Raw genomic sequence first — 10,363 nt, forward strand, 5'->3', positions numbered from 1 at the left:
ATTAAAAAATATAATTTATATTTTTTAAAATCATTATTATAATTGTGACAATATTTTTAAAAATACAATTTAATTATTAAAATTAAGTTAAAAGAAAAAACACCTAAAATCATAAACCCTAAACAAATCAAAATAAAAAACATTCACTCATGAACCCTAAAATCATGAACTAGAACTAAAACCCTCTTTCATTTTCTCATTCTCTTCTTTCCCAAATTCAATTTTCAATTGCTTTCCAATGCTGAATTTGAAAAAGGGTCCTGACTTACCGCAACACCTACAGAAAGGGCAAATGTGCCAAACATTTCATACCAAGGAACTTCTCCATCCTATAATATAACAACCCAAAATTATTCAGAATCCAATGTCAATTAAGAAATTATTAGTGGAACCTCCCAATAGTAGTTTTTGCTAAAATTGTAGGTGCAGACACGCTGTGATTCTGACAAACTCGATGTGAATTAAAAGATGAGGTATAAATATGTACCTCCATTTGCCATGAGAATTTGTAATAAACATCGAAGATAGCCATAGAGGTGACACCAAAGCTAGACATGATAGTGGCAATTAGGTAAGTGAACCTTTCGGAGTTCTTTTTGGCCAATTTATTTGAAAGTAAAACTTGAATTTGAGAATTGGATTTATTAATGGGAGGTTCTACTAATTCTTCTTCATCTGTGTTGATTTGTTTTGGATCCTCCATGAGAACACAGACGGTGAAACTTGTTCTTCTTGAGGTTTTAAGAATTGAGGTGTGATTGAAAGTTGTTAAGGGGGTGAATAATAGTGTTAAGGGATGAGGTTTTAGTTGTTAAGGGGGTGATTGAAAGTTGTTAAGGGATGAGGTTTTAGGATTATAGGCGGTGAGACTGGGAAAAAAGAGAATGAGAAAATGAAAGAGAGTTTTAGTTCTAGTTCATGATTTTAGGGTTCAGGCTAATTTTAGAGTTCATGAGTGAATGCTTTTTATTTTGATTTGTTTAGGGTTTATGATTTTATGTGTTTTTTCTTTTAACTTAATTTTAATAATTAAATTGTATTTTTAAAAATATTGTCACAATTATAATAATGGTTTTAAAAAATATAAATTATATTTTTTAATCAAAAATAATATAATAATGAGTTTATTCTACATAATCGTCTGCCACGTCACCCTTTTATTGACACGTCATTAAAAAAAATGACAATTCATCATGATTTGGACTCAAATTCTGTTTAAGGGACTAAAACTGAGAACAAACAAAATGGGATGACTATTTTCAATTTTCACCTATAATAGGGGACCAAATGTGTAATTAAGCCTAAAAAATAACATTATAGATCATCTAAATTTTTTACTTTATTATTGAAATGAGAGATAAGTAAGAAGTGAGAGATGGACAAGAGAAATTAGATAGAAACTCTTTATTTCACTCGATTCAAACCTCAAAAATATTAAAACCAGAATAATAACGTGGGACCTACATATTTTTCAATCACTCCAAAACAGCGAAGAAAAGAAATAAAACTCATAAATATCAAGCCTTTTTCTTTCTTTTTTTTTTTTTTTTATCTTCATCTTCTCACTCTTTTAAACATTTTTCTTTTTTGACGGACAAAATACACATAGCTATTGCTAAGTTACATAACAAATTCTTATTCTTATAAAAAAAAGTTAAAACAAATAATTCAAACTCAGTAATTAGTTTGGTTTATCTCTGTGTAAAAACACCAAAATTAATTTATTTTAGTTGACTTTGTTTTGTATAATTTATTTTACTTGATTAATAATAATTAAATTAATTAAAAAATGATTAAAAAATAAATTAAATTAAAATAAAAACAAATCAATTTTTAACATAAAGATAATTTTATCTTTTTATTAAATAAATATATTTCTTTTATCTTGTCCACCATTTATGTCTTTATTTTTTCAGATTATAATTTTACAGGACTCAAATTTTATAGACCAAAACATTGGGGCCCGGTTTGTACACTCCCTACAAACACCGTCCTCTATAAATTGACAGGGTTGGAAAACATGCAAGCAGATTTCAAAACTTGCATTTTTCACGTTTTTAGATTCAGTTTTTTTTACAATCCATACATTCTTGTATGTACACAAGTACATTTCAAACAATGTAGAAGACCTCTTTATTTTTTAAAAGCCTATTACAGCGTTTTTTTTAAAAAGCGCTGTAAAAGACCTTCTTATTTTATTTTTTAAAAGTCTATTACAGCGCTTTTTTTAAGACTTTTTAAAGCGCTTGTCCAAAAGCGCTGTAAAAGACCTCCTTATTTTTTTAAAAAACCTTTTTACAGCGCTTTTCCAAAAAGCGCTCTGATAGGTCGTTTAATTATGTGAAATCAAAGTCTTTTACAGCGTTTTTTTTATAGCGCTTGTCAAAAAAGCGCTGTTGTATCCTCCGTTATTTTTAAAATATCATACAACAGCGCTTGTGTTTAATAAGCGCTATAAAAGACGCGCTATAAAATGTCATTTTTGACGTAATGTATAACAATAAATGTACTAAAACACTTGAATATACATTCTATACTCCTAATAGTTGTCATACTCAAATCGAATTCTATTCAATATTAGTAACATGTTGTGTTCTTTTAGTCAATAATTGCAATGGGAACCAACTAATTTGAGAGAGACACTTAACATCAATCACTTGTCGCATGATTCTGAAAGATTAAGAAATATATAACAATGTTGTCCAAGCAAAAAATTAATATAATATCGTTGCTAAAAGTTCTATGTTAATTGAACACACGACACGAAATCGAAAAATGATTTTTTTAATTTTCTTTTTGTAAGAAAAAGAAAATTGATTTTTTTTAGTAGCTTTTACATCTCTATATATATATATAGGTGCGGTAGGGCTCTGATTAAATTCAAGAGAAGCAAAAAATAAAAAAGAATCAATACACTGAAAAAGAGTGAAAGAAGAAGGAAAAATAACAAACAAGAATGAAAGTAGCAGAGGTTTTGCACATGAATGGAGGCATGGGAGAAACAAGCTATGCAAACAACTCCTTACTTCAGGTAAATATTCATATTTAACTTATATTATTATACATGTGTTCCCAATATTGCGGAACTTTTGCATATATATAAATATCTTTTTTTAAAAAAAAAATTTTAATATACTTACATTAAAATTTATATATTAGAATATCATACTTTTTTTTTTCTTCTGAAGATCACATCTATGTCTTGAGATGATTTTTGCTTTTTCTGCATTAAGAGATCTCATTTTTAAAATACAACCATCTATAACATCGTATTGTTAAAAAATAATAAAACTAAAAAGTTATATATGGTCGCATCTCGAGGATACGATATCTTAATAAATAAAAAAATTATCGCAGAACGGAGAGGCAACCTCACGAAGGTTAAAAATAATAAGATATTTTGGTATATAAATTTTAACGTAAATAATATTAGTTAATTTTTTTAAAAAAAAGGGATATGTGTGAGAAAGAAAAACAACCAATATTGCACAATTATTATCTTTTTCTTAAAGAAGTATAATATGGCTAATTTATGACATTAATTACAAAAAAGTGGACATCTTTTATTTGAATATGTGTTTCAATATATCAAATATCCTTCGACTAATCATATAAACTTTACTTATAAGACAAATCCTGTTTTTTTTTTAAAATACCAACAATTTTTTTATAAATATTTTGTTATAGTATTAATGGTAATAAAACAAAGAACGTTTATTTTTTGACAAAATTTTAGCACTTAATTGAAACTAATAAAGCAAATATCCTTGGTTGTATACACAGCAACATGTAATATCATTGACAAAGTCTATTAGAGAAGAAGCCATAATGAGTCTCTATCGTAGTAAACACCCAAGAAGTTTAGCAATTGCAGACTTGGGTTGTGCTTCTGGACCAAATACTTTATTGGTGGTATCAGAATTTATCAAGGTTGTGGAAAAACTTTGTCGAAATTTGAATCACGAATCTCCTGAATATAAGGTCTTCTTGAACGATTTACCAGGAAATGACTTCAACAACATCTTTAGATCTCTTGACAACTTCAAAGAGAGACTACGTGGTGAAATTGAATCTGAAATAGGTCCATGTTATTTCTCTGGAGTTCCTGGTTCTTTCTATAGTAGGATTTTTCCCAATCAAAGTTTGCATTTCGTCCATTCCTCTTACGGTCTTCAATGGCTATCTAAGGTTTAATTCCTTAACTATTTATTATTATTGTTTTTCTTCATAGTATTTAATATGCACATGTGTAAGGTGGATTAATGCATTTTTGTTGATTGGTATTTAGGTTCCTGAGAATGTAAACAACAATAAGGGTAACATTTACATGGCGAGTACAAGTCCCTCAAATGTCCTCACTGCTTACTATAATCAATTTCAAAAAGATTTCTCTCTTTTTCTTAAGTGTCGTGCAGAGGAGCTAGTTGAAGGTGGTCGCATGATTCTAACGTTTTTAGGAAGAAAAAGTGACAATATGTTTAGCAAGGAGTGTTGCTACATTTGGGAGCTTATGGCTATGGCTCTCAATGATATGGTCTTCCAGGTAGAGCCAAAAATAGCATTTTACAGTTTTTTCCGGCGATTTTTTTTATTAAAAACGTTGTTATATAATATTTTAAAATTAACAGAGGATCCAACAACGTTTTTCTGACAAGCGCTTTTGCAAAAGCGTTGTTGTAGGGTCATAATATTTACGGCGTTTTTATATATACTTTGAGTTGGTGTTCATATTGGATCATGTAATACTCCTTGGATTCTTAAAAAATCAAAAATACATTTTTGTTTTTAAGGAGATATAAAGTTGACTTAGTGATTTGAACGAGTGCCTTAAGAGATCGAAAAGTTCTGTCGTCACTCTTATCATAATATTAATAATTTTTTTTCTATGTTGATTAGGGAATCATAAAAGAAGAGCAACTGGATTCTTTTAACCTCCCTCACTATACTCCATCTCCATCAGAAGTGAAATTAGAAGTTATGAAAGAAGGATCATTTGCTATCCATCAATTGAACGTGTCTGAAGTTAGTTGGAACAGTCTTGAATGTGAGTCTCAAATGTCGGAGTCACATGTTGATGGTGCATATAATGTCACACAATTAATGAGAGCTGTAGCTGAACCTTTACTAGTTAGCCACTTTGGTGAAAATATTATTGAAGAACTTTTCAATCGCTATAAAAAAATTTTAACTGATCGGATGTCCAAGGAGAAAACTAAGTTTGTCAACGTTACCATATTATTGACTAGAAAACCATAAGAAAAAAAATGTAGTTGAGGTTTATAAAGGCCATTTCTCTAAAAATATTTTCAATGTTGTGGCAGTTGTTAGTTTGCGTTGTTTGTCTAGTTAATAATTTGCTAGTAAATGTTTGGTGATAAAATAAAATATAATATGAGTATTATATTTAACTGTATGCTGTAATTCATTGTGATATATTTATGTCATAATTGAATAAATTGGATATTGATATTATGGTAAAATTACGTCTGCTACTTTAAGTTTAACCAATTTTCTGAATTCGGTCTTTTAAGTGTTTTTTTAATTATATGTTACATTATATTCTTTAGCCTTGTTAACAGTTTTTATTAAAAAGTTGCAAATGTAGCATTTAAAATCATTTTTGTCAAGTCTTTTCGATCTTGGTGTCAAATATTGTTAGGTTAGATGTTTTATTTCGGATTCGAATTGGAATTTTAAATTTGTATGAATTAATTATAATGAAATTTATCATCTCTTTTAAAATAAAATAAAAATTAATAAAAATTAAAATATTTGCATCCTTCGTAAACTTTCATCAAACCATCACCAACCCAAAAAATTGAAACACATAATTTCTCGCCTTCATCAATTCAAAAAGTTTAAACCCAACAAATTCCAAATATTATACACCAAATTGAGCCATTTGATTATTTCACATATATTAAGAAAAAAAATATATAAATTAAAGAGAAAATACTATTTTTACAAAAGTATCCTTATTAAGTATTAGTATATTATCAATGTCATAAATGCATACAAAAAGATATTATATTGAAAATGATGCAAGTAGTATTAATTAAATGGTATAATTGAAAGGAAAAAAAAGTGTATTGAAAGTTGAGACAATTTTTTTTATTATTCACACATCATATTCAACAAGACAAATTTATTCATTTTCGGTTTGAGATTTCACATAGCAAATCTCAAAATACAAATCAAATAATATAGAGCTTGTTTAAACAATGTTTTCAATCAGGATGAGATGTGTATCAAATACATGATAAAATAAAATGTTATCATGTTGGTTATCATGTGTGTATAAAATACATGATATGATAATATTTATCTTGTCATTATACTATACTATCATATATTATAATATATTTATCTAGTTTTAAATCATATCATGTCTCTTTTTATCCAGCGCATCAAACTGAACCTACTTTAAGATGCGGGTCATTTTCTTTGCTTCGGGTGCTAGTCATTTTCCCGAATTTAAGATGCGGGTTGCTTCCTCGTCTTTAAGTAGGAGTCGTTTTTTCCGACTTTAAGATGCGAGTCGTTTTCTCGACTTCAGCTGCATGTCCTTTTCCTTGCTTTAAGATGTGAGTCATTTTCTCGATTTCGGATGCAAGTCGTTTTCTCGACTTTAAGATGCGAGTCATTTTCTCGGATTCGGGTGCAAATCGTTTTTCCAACTTTAAGACGCGAATCGTTTTCTTGGCTTCAGGTGCAAGTCGTTTTCTCAGCTTTAAGATGTTTGTTGTTTTCTCGACTTTAGGTGCGTATCGTTTTCTCAACTTTAAGATAAGAGTCATTTTCTCGGCATTTGGTATGCATCATTTTCTCTTATTTAAGATGTATGTTGTTTTCTTAACTTTAAATTTAAATGTCATGATTTATTGGATGAGTATGTTGCCTTTTATTATTATTTTTATTGGACAAGATCATTCAAATAATGGATGAGAAGAGCACATGTACATTCAAATCATGAATATATATTGTCTTCTACTAAATTACAATGTCCGTTAAAATGGTTAATCTAATTAATTGTATACATAACATTTATTTAATTAATTAATTATATTTACTCCAAAAAGAATAATTAAAAAAGAAAAATATTATTTACATTAATAAAAAAAACATCTTTATTTTATTAATTTAGTTTGAGAATGAGAAGACCTGATATGAATTCGTTAATTTAGGAGAATGGTTTGATGATTCAAGCGGCCACCATAGACGAAAGAACGAAAAGAGGGCAACCGCCCAGATTGCAATATCAAAATTTACGCAATGATTGCTATTGTGCAATCAATCATTCGTCCTGGCCATAGAAAGATATGATATTAAAACAACCAGGGAAGGATGCGGTGAGCACAACTTGAAGGATAATTGCCGGAAGCGCGGTTCAATCGGATTGGATAAAAAAGTTTTTATCTCTTAATCTTTTTTACAACTTTCTCTTTTTCTAAATTACTGATTAAATGATTATTACTGTTTTGAGAAGAAGTTCATGTGTTGTGTTTACAATGGAGATGAAGTCTGTCTTATTTGCCAATTAATTTACATGTATCAATTATTTGGGTTTTTTAGTATGTGTTGCAAGTAACTCAAGATCAGGTGCAGTGGCTTAAGAAAAAGTTAGGCCTATGAGTTATTTTTACAGTAAACTAAATTGAAATCTTTTGAAAAAATTGTAATACAAATAAATCTAATGAAAAGAAAATTAGAGGACGATAAAGAGTCTATACATTATTGCTACTTTCTTTTTTTTTCTCTCTTTTTCTCTTTGTTTTATCAAGTTGAACTAGTTAAACACAAGAAAAAAAGTCAAACCAGATGCAAGCATAGATACACAATTGTCTAAATCCATTTACTACGATCTTCTCTTTCTTCAATTTTTTTTATAGAATACTTTAATTACTTGAAAACAAATCAAATCAAAAACCCAATAATTGATTGATTTTCATTTATTTTTTATTTTATTTTATTATAAATATATATAACAAAAATATAGCAAACAAAATTAGGTGTCAATAACTTCCCTTCTTTACTTAGAATTTACTTGATAAATAAATGAAAGGATAATAAATATGAAAACTCTAATTTTATCCAAAAATGATGTTACAAGAAGTTGCTAGTCGTTTTCCCGACTTTAAGATGCGAGTTGTTTTCTCGACTTTGATGGTGAGTTGTTTTCCTAGCTTTAAGATGCGGGTTGTTTTTTTCGGCTTCGGGTGCAATGTGTTTTTTCAATTTTAAGATGCAAATCATTTTTTCAGCTTCAGATGCGAGTCATTTTCCCGATTTTAAGATGTGTGTTGTTTTCTAGACTTCGAGTGCTAGTTGTTTTTCCAACTTTAAGATGCATGTCGTTTTCTCGACTTTGAGTGCAAGTCGTTTTCCTGACTTTAAGATGCATGTTTTTTTATTGGCTTTAAATTTATACATTATGAAATATCATGAATGAATTGATGATTATGTTGCCTTTTATTATTATTATTATTTTTATTGGACACAATCATTCATATCATAGATGAGAAGAACATATATACATTCAAATCATGAATATGTTGCCTTTTACTATCCTACGTCGTTCGCTAAAACGGTTAATCTATAATTAATTTTATATAAATATTTATTTAATTAATTATTTTTACCCCAACAAGAATAATAAAAAAGAAAATAAGTAATATTAAAAGAAAGAAAAGTATGTTTTTTGTTAATTTGAATTCACAAGGGGAATACTTTACTCCTACGTATCATAAAGTGCAATAGAGAAATCAAAACATTTGTAGTTTTTAAGTAGAAAATGTTTGTGGATTGGTTAATTTTATTATTTTTTACCCAATTTAAATATCGTTATTTTGGTTTTTTTATAAAAAAAATATTAAAAAAAATCCATGTGAACCAGACTAAATTAAAAAAGTAGAAATCAGAGAATATATAAAAATCTTTCACAAAAGGGAAATACAAAATACCAATTATATTATCTTACTCTTGTCTAGACTCACATAAGAAAATTATTATATTAAATATTATGATAATCTCATGTGAAAGAAAATTATTATGTTTCTTATTGAGAACTTTTTATTAGCAACTAAGGTAATATTGATCATTATCAATTCTGAATTGAACCATTTTAGTGATCATATCACCATATGCATTATCTATATATTTGATTTGATAAATGACATCTATTAATTTTTATTCAATAAAAATATATATATTAATTTTTATCATTATTGATGTTAGACTCATAATAATCTTATACATGATCAAGAACAATTTACATTAAAATAATAAAAAAGATAAGAAAATAATTGTTTCTCATTATCATAATCCCTATCATGATAATAAAGTCTATAATTTTAAGGACTTTATCAAATTAACTATTTAACTAAATAGTAAATATAATAATGAAAATTAATACTTTATTAATCTAAAATTAATTATATAATTGATTGGATCTTTGACTTACCTAATTACTCGCAACACTTGTCACACATTTGCTTCAGTAAAAGTCTACAAAATTAATAATAACTTTAAATATTCTAAATTTTTCAAAAAATAATAGTTTTACAAATAAATCCCGAGCACGATATAGTTTTAAAGAAGTTAATCGACTCAAATGTCAAAGCTATTAATTGGTATAAATTAGTTATAATCGAAAAATCTTGCTTGAAAATAATTTGTTTGCTTAATTTTATTTTGGTCTCGAAGATCAATTTGAATCACAGTGATGGAGTGACATTATCATTCCAATTGATAATCATAATAATTCAAATATGATAAAGTTTTTAGTTTTATTGATTTCACGAAATTCACCTAACAATCAACGGTCATTTAGTTCAACTAGTGGCTCATTAATTCAACCAATAACTCATTGACTCAGATTTAAAAACACTGGATACATTGTTATCTTCACAAGAAGTATTATTGGAGATTCATAGTTTAATTAATACGTACTATAGACAAATTGTACTTCCTTTGTTGTTGGATGGGCCATTCTTCAAATGAAAGTCCACATGAAGTTAAGTAGATTAAATAAATAGAAGGGGAAAAAACACACATAAAAGTGGCTTTTGTACCAGGCACCCCCCAATTTGACCTGCCACCCCCCCAGTATTTTTTAAAGACTAAAATACCCCTTTGTAAAACAGTACAATATTATTTTAAAAATTACCATTCAGATTTCACACCCCACCACCTTCGAAAATTTAGAAAAAAAATGTTGGATTCGAAAGTTTAAAATTTTCGAAATGAATTTTAGTAAGTTACTCGAAAATTTTGCTATTTTAAAACCTTCGAAATGCAGTTTATTTAAAAAAAGACAAATTTTCGAAACTTTGAATAAATGCCAAATTTTCGAAATAGACAGTAT

The 10,363-nt window shown here is 27.8% G+C and overlaps 1 protein-coding gene across 1 annotated transcript; it reads left to right on the forward strand.

The window, feature by feature from the left end:
• Positions 1–2,839: 2,839 nt before the first annotated feature.
• LOC101497237 (S-adenosyl-L-methionine:benzoic acid/salicylic acid carboxyl methyltransferase 3-like) lies at positions 2,840–5,480 on the forward strand. Its single transcript, XM_004509232.2, has 4 exons — positions 2,840–3,031; positions 3,784–4,188; positions 4,289–4,543; positions 4,897–5,480. Exons 1-4 carry the CDS (start codon positions 2,957–2,959, stop codon positions 5,254–5,256), a joined length of 1,095 nt encoding a protein of 364 aa, XP_004509289.1. The 5' UTR covers positions 2,840–2,956; the 3' UTR covers positions 5,257–5,480.
• Positions 5,481–10,363: the final 4,883 nt, after the last annotated feature.

This window comes from Cicer arietinum, chromosome 7, assembly GCF_000331145.2.
Source record: "Cicer arietinum cultivar CDC Frontier isolate Library 1 chromosome 7, Cicar.CDCFrontier_v2.0, whole genome shotgun sequence".
In the NCBI taxonomy this organism is placed as follows: domain Eukaryota; kingdom Viridiplantae; phylum Streptophyta; class Magnoliopsida; order Fabales; family Fabaceae; genus Cicer; species Cicer arietinum.